This window comes from Melanotaenia boesemani, chromosome 19, assembly GCF_017639745.1.
Source record: "Melanotaenia boesemani isolate fMelBoe1 chromosome 19, fMelBoe1.pri, whole genome shotgun sequence".
Lineage (NCBI taxonomy): Eukaryota > Metazoa > Chordata > Actinopteri > Atheriniformes > Melanotaeniidae > Melanotaenia > Melanotaenia boesemani.
The window spans coordinates 4116770-4131265 of record NC_055700.1 but is presented as its reverse complement, the minus strand read 5'-3'; the positions used below and the strand labels follow the sequence as shown (position 1 = coordinate 4131265).

The following is a 14496-nucleotide window of genomic DNA, read 5'->3' as shown; positions in this document are numbered from 1 at the left end:
AATGAAATTGTAAAATTTCTGATTCATCAAAAAATATAAATCATAAAGTTTGATTTATTCAAATGGATAAAAATGGGTTGAGTATTTTCTTTAGACTGTAACTTTGAATTGCACAGCAGTTTTCAGCCATGCACAGACTCATTTCATTCTGAAAATGACTTATATTTGACTGAAGCAGCCCAAACAGGGGTCATAATGTAAAACTTGAGATTAAGGTTTTCTTTGAAGAAAAAGTGACAAACAAGTCCAGATATGAGATAACCCACTGCTCTTATTTAAAGCGTGTTGATCTCCGAGGCCACTAAACGTTGTAAATAATGTAATTTACAAAGTAAATTCATATCATCTCTATAACTGGAAGACTCATCGCGTGACAGCATAAAATTGCCATGTTTTCAGCTTTTTTTAATCTTCCTTCCATGTGTGTGTGTACCTGTTAAAAGATGTAGAAAACCCCAGTTTTTCCAAGTTATTTAAAAAATGTATTAATTTATTTAAATTTTAAATGGAAATTCAAGCAGTTCATGTAAAAAAAATTCTTGAAATGGTACAAATTTAACTGTTAAACTGTGGTTTAAAAATGTTAGTTCACCCAAAATTGATAAACAGTTCATGTATTTTCAAAGTTTAAAGAAAAGCCTTTTTAAGGCAACAAGAAATGTTTTGCTGTAATACAGGTTGATCAAGCCTGGAACTAATTCCTTTAGGTCTCCCAGCCTTTCTTGGTTACAACCCTTCTTTATGCATAAATGCTGTGCAGGAATGCACTGTGATATCATATCCTTTATTTTAATTATTTTTAAAAGTAGTGCAGAATTTAGTGTGTTGTGATGGCAAGAAGTGAGTACAGTCTCCTTCACCATCAAGAGGTCCTTAGAAACGGTGGGAAAAAGCTACCCCAGGATTAAAAGACGAGTTTCTGAGCGTCAACAGCTTCACACGAAACCATTTCTCTTCCCACTGTAGACAGAACGATCAGCTGATGTCTGTGAAAGGTGGTCATTGTACTGAGTCAAATGCTTAGAGAGGATTCTGGTTTATAAAATGCTTTGGTTTATGGAGTCCATGACTTATTTGTTTTTTGTTTTTTTTACAATGAGTAAAATGAGCCTTTGAACAGCTTGAATTTCAATAAAAATGTATTACTGCTGATTCATTTTCTCTGTATTTATACTGTCCGTCTGATCTGCTGATAACAGTGTGTCCTGCTCTCTGCATCCTCAGCCTATAAAACAGTGTCTGGGGTCAACGGTCCTCTGGTGATCTTGGATCAGGTGAAGGTGAGAATGACACTCTGCTATGCTCCGTTTCCACGGAGTCATCAGAACAAAAAGTTTCCTTCTGAACTGATTAAAATGACCTAAACAACATCACTAGAACAATCTTAACTAAAACACACTGCATGAAGCAGCCGGTAATGCTTTCTGTCTTTGTACCAACCTACAGATCTTTGATCCGCTTTATTCTGATTTCAGTTTACAGTCTAAGAACAAAGACAAGTGTGTTTGTACAACACATTTCATGTACGAGAGATTTCAAAGTGCTTTACATAAAACATTAAAAGCATTACAGACGGTGCAAAGAAAGCATTTAAAAATAATAAAAGGCAGCAACATAAAGCAAAAATCACAACAAAATCATAAATCAGATTAAAATGTTTAAAATCCAGATAAGTGAGAAGTTAGCATGCAGAGTCCATGCATAGACACATGAGAAAAGAAATGCTTTTAACTTGGATTTAACAGCTAAATGCTGCTTCTCCATGTTTGGACTCTGGTCTGGACTCTGGTCTGGACTAGTTGACCAGAGTCTTTGGATCTTAGAGCTCTGCTAGGTTTATATTCTCTGAACATATAACAGGTGTATTCTGGGCCTAAACCATTCTGGGATTTGTAAATTTTAAAATGGTTAAAACCCTTCTGATCCTGGTTAAAACTGTAGCAGCAGCATCTGGATGAGCTGCAGATGTTTAATGCTGTTTTTAGGAAGTCTGTTAAAAACAGTAATCCAGATTACTGGAGATGAATGCATGGATGAGTTTGTCCTCATCTTTCTGGGAGACTTTAAAAAAAAAAGAAAAAAATCACAAAACACATTCAGTTATATTTTAATGCATATATTTACACTGATACATATACTGTTTTATTTAAAATGGTATGAACCGAAGAGATTTATATCTTCTGTTCCTAAATACCAGTAAGACCAAGGAGCTTGTAGCTGACGTCACAGAGACAGGAAAAGACTAAACACGATGGTTAAGAGAGCTGGGTCTGTACTGGTTTTTTCTCTGGACTCCATTAAGGAGGTGGCAGACAGACTGATGTTGGCCAAGCTGACATCCATCATGAACAACTCCACCCACCCAATGCATCCCACTGTAGTTCAGCTCCGTCAGTGCAAGGTTGCTACACCCCCCGTGCAGGAAGGCGCTCTACCGCAGCTCATTACTCCACTGCCGGTCAATAGTTTGGACACGCTTTTTGGGGAAGGGCGTTCTAGCTTTTGACTGGTAGTGTACATAGTTACCAATGCTGCTGTTGTTATTGCTCCCTTTTTTTTGTGTGTGTGTCCAATCCTTTTTATCTCTGGGACTGTTCTTTATTTTCTTGCTGCTGTGGCACGTAAATTTGCCCATTGAGGGATCAATAAAGTCTTGAAGTCAATCCACAAAGCTAAGATGGAAACAAATTAGAGTTTTTAATTAGAAAAGAAAAAAATCTAATTTCCATCAGAAGAAGTCATCGTGTGATTGTAATCATGATTTTGTTACAAAAGCAGCAACCATGGAAGATCTCTGAGGGGCAAAGATGGACAGAGAATCTCTAGTTTGTCAGCAAATGTGTGAGAAAGTCATTGAACTGTTTAAACTCCCACTACACTGAAAAATATCACTAAACAAAACAATCTGGAGGAATTTCAGTGTGTAAAGGACAAGTAAGGAAGCCTAAACTGGACAGCTGTGATCCAAAAGCCAGGTTTCTTTGATTGTATGAGGTTGTATCAGAGCTTTTAGCAAAGCTTATTTCCACCTCTGTGATGGCAGCATCAGTGCAGAAAAGAACTTTGTTGGAGAACTTTCAAACAAAGATGGCTCCGTCCTGTCACACTCCTTACATGTCTGCAGGAAGAACAGGACAAATTAACACCTGAAACTTCATTAGTTTGTCTTCTAAAGTCTGAGAAAAGTGAAAATAAATCTACCCTCTTAGATCAGCTCAAATAAACCACACAGAACTCTGTTTAACTGAAGCAAACTTAGCTTTGTATGAGCAGTGTTATTAATACTGTTTTTCATGCTGCACTTAACAGTTTCCTCGATATGCTGAGATCGTCCATCTCACCCTGCCTGATGGTACCAAGCGGAGTGGACAGGTGCTGGAGGTCACCGGCTCCAAGGCCGTGGTGCAGGTACAGCAGCATCAGCATCACAAAGTTTCACTGTAACCTTTGATCATACTGATGCGTTTGCAATCCTCAAGTTATCACATAACATTTTAATTAAAAACAAACCTGATTTTGTTGTGGAAATTGCTGAGTTTAAGATATTTGATGTTGTCTTTGTGCTGTTTTCATCTGAATAAAAACTAAATGATTTACAAATCATTCACCTTTATGGAAACTGCAAATACATCAGCACCTAATGTAAATTACAGAGATACTGTGTTGCTCTTCCACATCGCCCTCTGCAGGTGTTTGAGGGAACTTCAGGCATCGATGCCAAGAAGACCAGCTGTGAGTTTACAGGAGACATCTTGCGGACACCCGTTTCCGAGGACATGCTGGGTAATTGTCCACTTTGATACTGCTGGTTTATTAAATCCATTCTCAGGTGTAATTTTGTCTACTATAACTCAAACTTTTCTGTACAGTCATGTAAAAGTGTGTGTGTTTTTCTGTAGGTCGTGTGTTTAATGGATCTGGTAAACCTATCGACAGAGGACCAGCTGTCCTGGCTGAAGACTTCTTGGACATTATGGGTGTGTTTCTGCTTTTGAGTCAATCAGTAAAATGGAGCCAGATGACCTGAAACCTGCTCCAGGTTTTCTCTACACCGACTGTGTGTGTATTTCCACAGGCCAGCCGATAAACCCTCAGTGTCGTATCTACCCTGAGGAAATGATCCAGACCGGCATCTCTGCTATTGATGGCATGAACAGCATCGCCAGGGGCCAGAAAATACCCATCTTCTCTGCTGCTGGTCTGCCTCACAACGAGGTAAACACACATTCTTATACTAGAATATGTGGGGTGTGTTCCTTAGATTAACCATGACACTTTAATTTGATCTTGACCAGAAAAGCCAAGATGTGACCCTAAAAAATTTTTTTGAAATTGTGAGATCCTTACAAATGTATAGTCGGCCCTAGTTTCCCGATTCCCTTCATGTAGAAAAACAGGACACAAACCCTACATAGAGGATGTCCCTGGTGGTCTAACTCCAAACCTCGACCCATGCTAAGTCCAAACCTACAAACAGGCCTCTGAACCAGTCTGAAAAATGAAAGATTAGTCAAAACACATTTTTATCTCTCTCTTCAGGATTAGCCCTTTAGGCACCGGAGTTTTTCAAAAACATATTAAATTTTGATTTCAAGAATTCAAAAGGTTGTAGCTTGGAAGTGGTTAGAGGTAAAGGCATATAGTACATGACAGAAATGATGAATATAAACCTGAGCTTAAACCTGAGAAGTAAATTTACTCATCTCTTTGGCATTTTAAATAACAATCACCAAAAGTACTTCATCCACAGTGCTCTGAATCAGCTCCTATTAGCACATCCTCATCAGCTCAGTAGGACGTCTTTCATACGCTGTTTCCTAACAAACTCCTGTGTGTTAGGAGTGACAACATACATGTCTGTCATCTAGTGGTTTAAAGTGGTAACAGCTTTGGTTCTCTTTCTGGAGATATGGCCTGTTTCACTCAGCTTGGGTCAATATTGCAAAGTTTCTACTACTCCGTGATCGATTGATTTGCTCTGTTTCTTATTTTGAACTCCCAGATCTTCAACCCATCTGTCTGTCTGTTCGGTTGTCTGTGATCCACAGGAGTAATTTCTTACATTTGACTGATTAGATTATAAAAACTACTGTTTTCTGTCTTCCTGTCAGATTGCAGCTCAGATCTGTCGGCAAGCTGGTTTGGTGAAGAAGTCCAAGGACGTGATGGATTACAGTGAGGACAACTTTGCTATCGTGTTTGCAGCCATGGGGGTGAGAACCAGATGTTTGTTCTGCATCAGTAAAAGTCTGATCATTACATGCCAGATGTGAGCTTCAACACATCTCGTCTTTAAACTGTATGTTGTTTTGATGGTATTTAAATGTCTCTATATAGGGGGAGGGGCTGAGGGGGTGGGACTGGTTGGGGTAAGGGGAGGCTGACTAGGAAGGCATTAGATGGTGGGAATCCAGGGTTTGAGTAAAGGGAACAAAAGAAAAGTCTTCCATAACTTGAAAAATGGTTTCCCATTATGCTGAAACATGTGGCTGTTTAGCTCAGAAAGTTTATTTTCTCTTCTCTCTGCCACCAGGTCAACATGGAGACAGCCCGATTCTTTAAGTCGGACTTTGAGGAGAACGGATCCATGGACAACGTCTGCTTGTTCCTCAATCTGGCCAATGACCCAACGTATAACCTTTTTACTCAAAATCGTCCTTTATTTTTATTTATAAATAGCCTTATCTTAAATAATTTTCTCTAAGATTTGGCTCCAGACCCAGATTTAAGCCATTTTTGGATGAAGTAGAACAGAATCACCTGCTTTCTCATATCAACCTAAGATTTGATGCAATAGCCAACAATCAGTGTAGGAATCAGAATTCAGATTTAAAAGTCTGTGTCTGTTTCATGGTTTTGTGATGTTTACATGTAAAGTTATTAAGTATTAAATTAGAAAACAAAAGATAGAAAAAGACCTAAATTTTCTGATTAAAAAAAAGTTGAATTTTCTTCATTATTTCAGCATCGAGCGAATCATCACGCCTCGTTTAGCCCTGACATCAGCGGAGTACCTGGCCTATCAGTGCGAGAAGCACGTCCTGGTCATCCTCACCGATATGAGCTCTTATGCTGAAGCCCTCCGAGAGGTTAGCCACATTTTATTCCAGTCTCAATGCAACAAGTTGGAAATGACGAGAGGATGTAATTTTATTTTCTCCTCCATTCAGGTTTCTGCAGCCAGAGAGGAAGTGCCGGGCCGCCGAGGATTCCCTGGCTACATGTACACTGATTTGGCCACCATCTATGAGAGAGCTGGCAGAGTAGAGGGACGTAATGGCTCCATCACTCAGATCCCCATCCTCACCATGCCTAATGATGGTACACACACTTTCACACAAGTGTGCAATGCTAAAGGCTCCAGTGCTGTTTTTACAGCGTGCTCATGTGTCTTCTAGACATCACTCATCCTATTCCTGACCTGACTGGTTACATCACTGAGGGGCAGATCTATGTGGACAGACAGCTTCACAACAGACAGGTAATGAAGAGCAGCCTCACAGGTGTGTCATGCCTTCTACGCTCACCATCTGAACTCATAAACCCATGCTCCTTTTCCCTTCCTGGTCAGATCTATCCTCCCATCAATGTGCTGCCGTCTCTGTCTCGACTGATGAAATCAGCCATTGGGGAGGGAATGACCCGCAGAGACCACTCTGATGTTTCCAATCAGCTTGTAAGTTCAAGCTTCATAATGCTGATACAAGCCTTTAACACCCTTCTCTGACAGTCTGTGTGTGTGTTTTTTTAGTATGCGTGTTATGCCATAGGTAAGGATGTCCAGGCCATGAAGGCGGTAGTGGGAGAGGAGGCTTTGACCGCTGATGACCTGCTATATCTGGAGTTCCTGACCAAGTTTGAGAAGAACTTCATTTCCCAAGGTGCAGTGCGCTGTAGCAGATCAGACATACACATGTACAATATGTAGACTTGAAAACAAGTTCTGTAGGAAGCAAAAACCACATGAAGCTTTGCTTTTTGTTTGCTCACAAGTTTCAGAAGTTATTTTACAAGCGACTATATTAGATGCCCTGTGGCAAACTTGGTTTTAACTGGTTAGCCTAGCCTGGTAAGGCCGGGTTCACACCAGGAACATGTGTTTGCTTTTTCAACTGTGTGTTTGTATTTAAACCAACAACCTTTCTGCTACAGCACATATGCTGACTGCAGAACCATTTGTACACAGCTTACCTTTGGGAAAGGCCACAGTTAATCTGTGGTTGATACAACTCAAAAAGTGGAGACATGACTGTCATCCAGCTTTAGCAATCAGAACTTCAGAGCTTCATGCACTGGGTCATAGCTGTTCAAACTTATTTATGCAAGGATTTAGTTTATCTTTATAGAGGAGGATCTAGCAACAGATGAAGTATGGAAGCCTGTTGTTTCTGCTTGCTAGCGTGTGGCGCGGTGCATAAAGCGAACTCAGCTGTAAGGTCACGCGGTGTTCCAGATGAAAAAGTCGTATAGCGTGGTTTCTCAGCCTCCCGATGCTGCACAGCAACGGCTCCAGAAAATGTGCACAATAGGTCTCACTGTGCCCTTAAACAAGTCTGGAACGAGAAGTTTTAAGATTGGAAACTTACGTAATGCAGTTTTAAAACATAACGTGTATTTATTTGACATTTTATACATAAATTATTGCATTTTTTAATTGAATTTTGGTAACCTTTATTTACAATTTCACTTAATTTTCAAGTCATTTACATAGTTTTGTATTTATTTCTGATTGTGGAGGTTCATTGCTGGGCAAAAAGTCACAAACATTTCACCCTTGTACTTGCCTTTTTACAATGACTCCCTGTTAGACATTTTACTGATTTTATAAAATCTTACTGCCAACTTTTAAAGACTCTTTCCTACAAATGCATCTCAGACTTATTGACCTGGGTTGTGTCCTCTCAACCATTTAGAGCTACAGGTGGTGCCCTGCTAGCTGTCAGGCTTTTTGCCATTTGAGCCTCCACCTTATCGAACACATTTCCTACTCAGGCTTTTTGCTCTTTATGAAGGCCTTTGGCAGTCTGATATCAAACTTTTAATTTTGTTTTCTTGTGAACATGCACTGGATGTAACTTTTTGTAATATTGTGAAAAAATGTATTATTATTGTTTTCATCATTTTTAACTAAGTGTTTGTGTGTCCAGGTGCCTATGAAAACAGGAGTGTGTTTGAGACTTTGGACATTGGATGGCAGCTCATGAGGATCTTCCCCAAAGAAATGTTGAAGAGAATCCCTCAGAGCACCTTGGCTGAGTTTTACCCCCGAGACGCAAAACATTAGCCAAACACACACCACATTGTCTCTTTTTGGTGAGGCCTCTCTGCGTACATACAGTGCAGTGTTGTGATGCCATAACTGTCTTCACACATGTGGCTTCCATGTAGCCTTGACAGCAAACTTCCCTGCTTACACAGAAGGAGAAATAGACTGAAACACATACAGAAGTTTATTTAGAGCATGGATGGAAAGAAACTGTCTGCAACAGGTAGAAAAAGAACAGTCTGTTGATTTAATGGTTGTATGGGTGATTATGAGGATATTAAACCTTTATTTAGAAAAAAAAAATTACATAAAAGTCAGAGTTCAAATTAGTCTGTGGGTTTTCATAAAACCTGGACAGCCTCAGAAGATAGAGGAAAACATTAACATCACCTCTTAGAGATTTGAGAGATTCTCATAACTTCTGTTGTCATTACATGAGAAATTACTGCAGCTGGTGTTTCCTAAATCCTTTGTTTTGAGTTATTAATACTGATAGATGCTCATTAAATCAGTGGGAGTTCTGGTCTAAATAATAATGCAAAGACCAAAAAACAAAACAAAAAAAGGTTTCATTAAAGTCAGTTTAAATAGTCCATTGTGCCTCATTTATAAGACGTTTAACTGAACTATTTTAAAGGAGCAGTCAGATTGCATTGTGAGCTTCCTTTTTTTCATCCTTAAAAAATCCTTGCAACACAATTTACATTTACAATTTTTGTTCTACCGAACTTTCATCTTTATGAGTTTCAGCACATTATGTCACTCTTTAGCAAACATTTAATAAGTCTTTCTTCCTCATCCACATGGTGGAGTCACTTTTACGTACAGACTTTCATGTGCTGTCCTGAGATAAATCACTTTAGCCCCGTTTCCACCACCGAGTCCAGTTCGGTACAGGTTGGTACACTTTTTTGTGTTTCCACAGGCAAAAACTGGGAAGGGCAGAATATCCAGCCGTGGATTTATTGGTGTTTAAAGTCACAAAACAAGAAAGAACACAAACTACTGGATGTTCTCATCTTTTGCTTCTGTGTCACGTTCTTCTTTGTTATAATTCAAGAAAGGCTTCTGTGACATCATGCTATTACATAGCTGAGGCATCTATGCTATCTGGTCTATACACTGCCCACCGGGTAAATCTATGGTTGGCTGTAGAAATGCAACAGAGATCAGGATTTACCAAACCAAACCAAACTATACCTACCCAGACCTGCTGGTGGAAACAGGGCTTTTGTCTGGACTAAATTCAAGCCAGCAATGACTGTAACGGGGTAGCCATGAAGTAAAATGGTATCAGTGTGACATACTCGCTTAACCGCTTGATGATGTAGTTTTGTTAAGATTATTATTACTCATTTGTGCCAGAAGTTTAAAGTGTTTGTGTTCATGTCCCCTGAATGCATTGGCTTTATGTCACACGTCCGCCTTGAAATACAAATTAACTGTGCATTTTTTGTTTGAACAGTGTGTTTATTGACTGGATATTCAAACAATTGCATGCTGTGTTGCTTAATGTTTACTGTTGGTGCCTCAAGAATGTCATGAAATAAAAGCTGTTGCCTCATTTCTGATCATTCTGGTTTATATCAGCCTATGTCTTGTGTCTGAAGATGCTTGAACTGACCTCAGCCGATTACTGGAGGTCAGTTCAAGCATCTTCAGACCACCATCAGGTAATTTGATGGTGGTCACTTGATCACCAGGAAACATTCAAAAGAGAAACGGAATAAAGATTTCATCACACTACCTGTCACCTCGTAGACACACCCAGGAAGTTATATAACTACCTTTGAAGCCTGCCTGAACATTATCACCTGATCAAAGAGAACTCCTATAAGTTGATAAATAGACTTTGTGATCATTAAATGGTGATGAAAGATGTTTTCTTTGTGTTATACATGGGGTTATTGTTGGATGTTTTTCCCCTAAAGACAAAGGGAAAGCCAGGATAGTGAATGCATGATGATGTAGGTGTCAGCTGTAATGTTAACAACATGTTAGCATCTGCTTTCAAGAAGACACTTAAAGGTCTTTTGCAATAAAAAAAATGTTGAGTACATAAAAAATTAACAGCATGATTGTAAAAACAATAACTCTGACATTATATAAAAAACACCCATATATTATGCCGCTCTGATATTCCACTGGGACTTTTAATTGCATCTGTAATTTCCTGTAATATGACTTTATGCTGTAAGATAAGATGTGAGTCAACACAACCTAGTCTACCCTGAAACCAACAGAAGAAGTAAGCATTTACTGGCAGAAGCAACCAAACAAACTGATCTGAGGTCTGTTCCAGAAAACCTTGATAAGCTGTGAAGCTCAACAGCCGTGTTTAGTTAATCCTGAAGTCCTTCTTAATAATCAGGAGTCAACTTGTTCAGAAATGCTTTATTTATTGTATTATTATCTAAACCACTCAATCTGTTCCACCCAGTCTCATTTGTTTTGCTTTTTATTAATTATTCAGCACCTAAATAACATAACCAGGCTCACAAACTACAAAACTCAAGTCCAGTGAAGTTGGGAAAGTGTGTTAATTGCAAATAAAAATTGATTCAAGTAAATTGCAAATTCTTGTCAACCCATATTTAAATGAATGCACAGCAAAGACAACATATTTATTGTCTTCACTCATAAACTTTATTGTTTTGGGAGAAAATCATCAACTCTATAATTTGATGACAGCAGCACGTGCCAAAATAGTTGGGACAGGTGTCAATAACTACTCAGAAAGTGGATGAATGGAAATCAAACAACTATTTGCAGGTGAACAGATGAATTAGCAACAGGTGAGAGTCGTTACTGGGTATAAAAAAGGGAGACCCGAACAAGCTAAGTCATTCACATGCAAGGATGGGGCGAGGTTCACCTCTTTGTGAACAACTACGTGAGCAAATTGTTGAACAGTTTAAAAACAACATTCCTCAAAGTACAATTGCAAGGAATTTAGGGATATCATCATCTACAGTCCATAATATTGTGAAAAGGTTCAGGGAATGTGGAGGAATCACTGTGCGTAAAAGGCATGGCCGTAAACCATTATTGAATGCCCGTGACCTCCGAGCCCTCAAGCGGTACTGCATTAAGAACCGACATCAATGTGTAAAGGACATCACCACATGGGCTCAGGAACACTTTGGAAAACCACTGTCAGTCAATACAGTTCGACGCCATATCCGTAAGTGTGGGTTAAAACTTTATGTTGCAAAGCGTAAGCCATTCATCAACAACATCCAGAAACGCCGCAGGGTTCTCTGGGCCCGAGCCCATCTAAAATGGACTGATACAAAGTGGAAAAGTGTTCTGTGGTCTGATGAGTCAGTTTTCCAAATTGTGTTTGGAAATTGTGGACGTCGTGTCCTCCGGTCCAAAGAAGAACAGAACCACCCAGACTGTTACGCACGCAAAGTGCAAAAGCCAGCATCTGTGATGGTATGGGGGTGCATGAGTGGCCAAGGAATGGGTAACCTGCACATCTGTGAAGGCACCATTAATGCAGAAACGTACATTCAGGTTTTGGAACAAAGTATGTTGCCATCCAAACAGAAACTTTACCATGGGCGCCCTTGCTTATTCCAGCAGGATAATGCCAAGCCACACACTGCGCGTCTCACCACAGCGTGGCTTCGTAGTAAGAGGGTGCGGGTGCTTGACTGGCCTGCCTGCAGTCCTGACCTGTCTCCCATTGAAAATGTGTGGCGCATTATGAAGCGCAGAATAAGACAAAGGAGACCCCGGACTGTTGAACAGCTGAAGCTGTACATAAAGCAAGAATGGGAAAGGATTCCACTATCAACGATTCAACAACTAGTCTCCTCACTTCCTAAACGTTTATTGAGTGTTATTAAAAGGAAAGGTGATGTAACACAATGGTGAAGAAGCCCCTTTCCCAACTACTTTGGCACTTGTTGCAATTATATAATTCTAAGTTTATCATTATTTGCTTATGAAAATAAAGTTTATGAGTTTGAACATGAATAATCTTGTCTTTGTGGTGTATTCATTTAAATATGGGTTAGAAAAGGTTTGCAAGTCATTCTATTCTAATTTTACTGACATTTTAAACTTTTTCCCAACTTCACTGGAATTGAGTTTTGTACAATTCAGTTTGACTTTTGAGGTGTGATCATCATTACTGGCATTTTAACGATGATAATTTTGGACCGTTTTAAGTGATTGTTATTGTCACAGAGACAGCAGATGTGGTTATATAAAAACTGCATACTGATAAGTTTATGTGATTAGCCTTTGTGTGTTTCATTGGTTGCTGAGATGGTTAATTGGCTAATAATCAAGTCAGTGATGAGATCAATATATAAAACCCCCCAAAACACTGGTTTTTATACTGTCATTGCGGCATTCACATTTTCAAATGACAAGGTAAATGACAAAACCCTCGCACCCTCGAAGAAGGATGAAGTCATTGGACTAGTTTCCTTGTGCAGGGTTATGTTATGTGTGCAGACTGCTGGGTTCAAAGCTGCTGAACATCTAAGAAAAACTTCCATTTCCTGATCCATGCCATATTTACTCTGTGTGAATATTTATTTAAAATACTAGTAACAATATCAGTAGCAGGAATTACAGAGTTTACAGAAAAACCATTTTTTAAAGGTTCACAATAAATGTTTTAACTTGAATTGATGGCTGGAATCAAGTGTCCTAATATTTATAAGTAATTATGGTCGATGGATCCCAAGTAGGCGATTACACTAATGAATGATAAATTTCACCAAGTTCGTACCACTTGCATCAGAACAGAAGGGAATCCGTCTCCCTTCAGCATCCCACACACTCGTAGTACAAACTTTAAACTAAAGTGCAAATAAACACAGATGGACTCACACATAAAGCTAAATCAGGGAAAAGTCCATTTGTGCTCCACAGTGCATTTTCCCATGAGTCCTTGCATTTACCCTGAAAGCTACCAGATAGAAATAATAACCCTAACCCTAATAAAAAATAATAAAGAACGGGTAACACTGATGGTAAATGGATTAATTGGAATATCTTTCCTGATAAAAATGTGCCCCCCTGAGCATTTTAAAACTTACCTGAAGACCCATTTTTAAGATCTGGCGTTTGATCTAGCATGAGACTCTTGTTTTTGTTTTATTGTTTTTAGTGTTTTATCATTTTCCTGCTATTGTTACCGTTTTCACTTTGCATTTTATTGGACTTTTAAATGTTTTGCTTCTATGCTGTGTTCAGCTCTTCTTTTAGCTGATGTTGTGTTAAAGTGCTTTATAAATAAAGTTGAGTTGAACTGATCAGACTGTATCTGGCAAACCAGCTAGGTGGAAAAACAAAAAATGTTTTGTAATTTGGGTGAACAAACTCTTTAAAACCTTATAAAATTGGTGTTCTTGCAGCAACAATCCCAGAGATTTTTAGTTAAATTTTTTTTAACCAGTTTGATTTAACTCTCATGTAATATACACACCTATTTAAAAAAATTAAATATTAACTAAGACTGAAAGATCCTGTTCCCTGTGCTGATGCTTTATTTCTTGCACAGCGACTGCAGTAGTGATGAGGTCAAAACATTTAAGCTTTTAGATCAGAAAACCTCTGCTGTGAAACAATAATGTGAAAGTGAGTGTGCATTACCTGGCCTCAACATATATCTGATTAGAAAAGCAGCAAGCGTTAATGTCGATTCGCCATGTTGAATAAAGTTTGAATTGAAGCTGGATTTTAACATGGCCGCACTTAGTTTACCCAACAGATGGCACCATTTCTACAATATGGTTGAAAATGTTTTTGTTACCTGTTATTTGACTATAAAGGTAAATTAATTTTTTATAAGTTAAGATTATGTTATTTAAGAATCACTAGTGAGTTTTCAGGCTGATTTAAAAAAATTACACATATTTAGTCAGTTTGGCTTCATCTGTAGATCAACAAGAGTTGAATTAAAGCAAGCATGTGGAACCTTGCAGAACATGTGTTAAAAGATTATTCTGTTTTTTGTAGAGTAAACCCATTTAAAGACTGTGAGAAGGGCTAATGTGGTCAGAAGAAATGATTTCAATCCCAAGTATTTTTGGTGTTTAAATCTAACTAATCCCTTTGACTTAAACTTTACCAAATACAGACTGAGGGTGAAAGAAAGCAACATGACTTAATTTAATTAAACAAAGATATCAAATAAAATAATAGGTTTGTATGCTATAAATAAAATTAATTACATTTTCTCAGACTCTGCATCGCTGCAACAGTTT

General features: G+C 38.6%; 1 protein-coding gene across 1 annotated transcript in view; it reads left to right on the top strand.

Annotated features, from left to right (window-relative positions):
- The window catches only part of LOC121630068 (V-type proton ATPase subunit B, brain isoform-like), an 11358-nt gene extending 1528 nt beyond the window's left edge, over window positions 1–9830 (top strand). Inside the window, exons 3-15 of the mRNA XM_041970113.1 lie at window positions 1225–1280; window positions 3310–3408; window positions 3690–3783; window positions 3900–3977; window positions 4076–4215; window positions 5112–5213; window positions 5534–5631; window positions 5966–6089; window positions 6171–6321; window positions 6399–6481; window positions 6572–6676; window positions 6752–6881; window positions 8148–9830. Of these exons, the coding sequence (XP_041826047.1) occupies window positions 1225–1280; window positions 3310–3408; window positions 3690–3783; window positions 3900–3977; window positions 4076–4215; window positions 5112–5213; window positions 5534–5631; window positions 5966–6089; window positions 6171–6321; window positions 6399–6481; window positions 6572–6676; window positions 6752–6881; window positions 8148–8284 (1397 nt within the window). The 3' untranslated portion in view covers window positions 8285–9830. The remainder of the gene's footprint in view (window positions 1–1224; window positions 1281–3309; window positions 3409–3689; window positions 3784–3899; window positions 3978–4075; window positions 4216–5111; window positions 5214–5533; window positions 5632–5965; window positions 6090–6170; window positions 6322–6398; window positions 6482–6571; window positions 6677–6751; window positions 6882–8147) is intronic.
- The last annotated feature ends 4666 nt before the right edge of the window (window positions 9831–14496 follow it).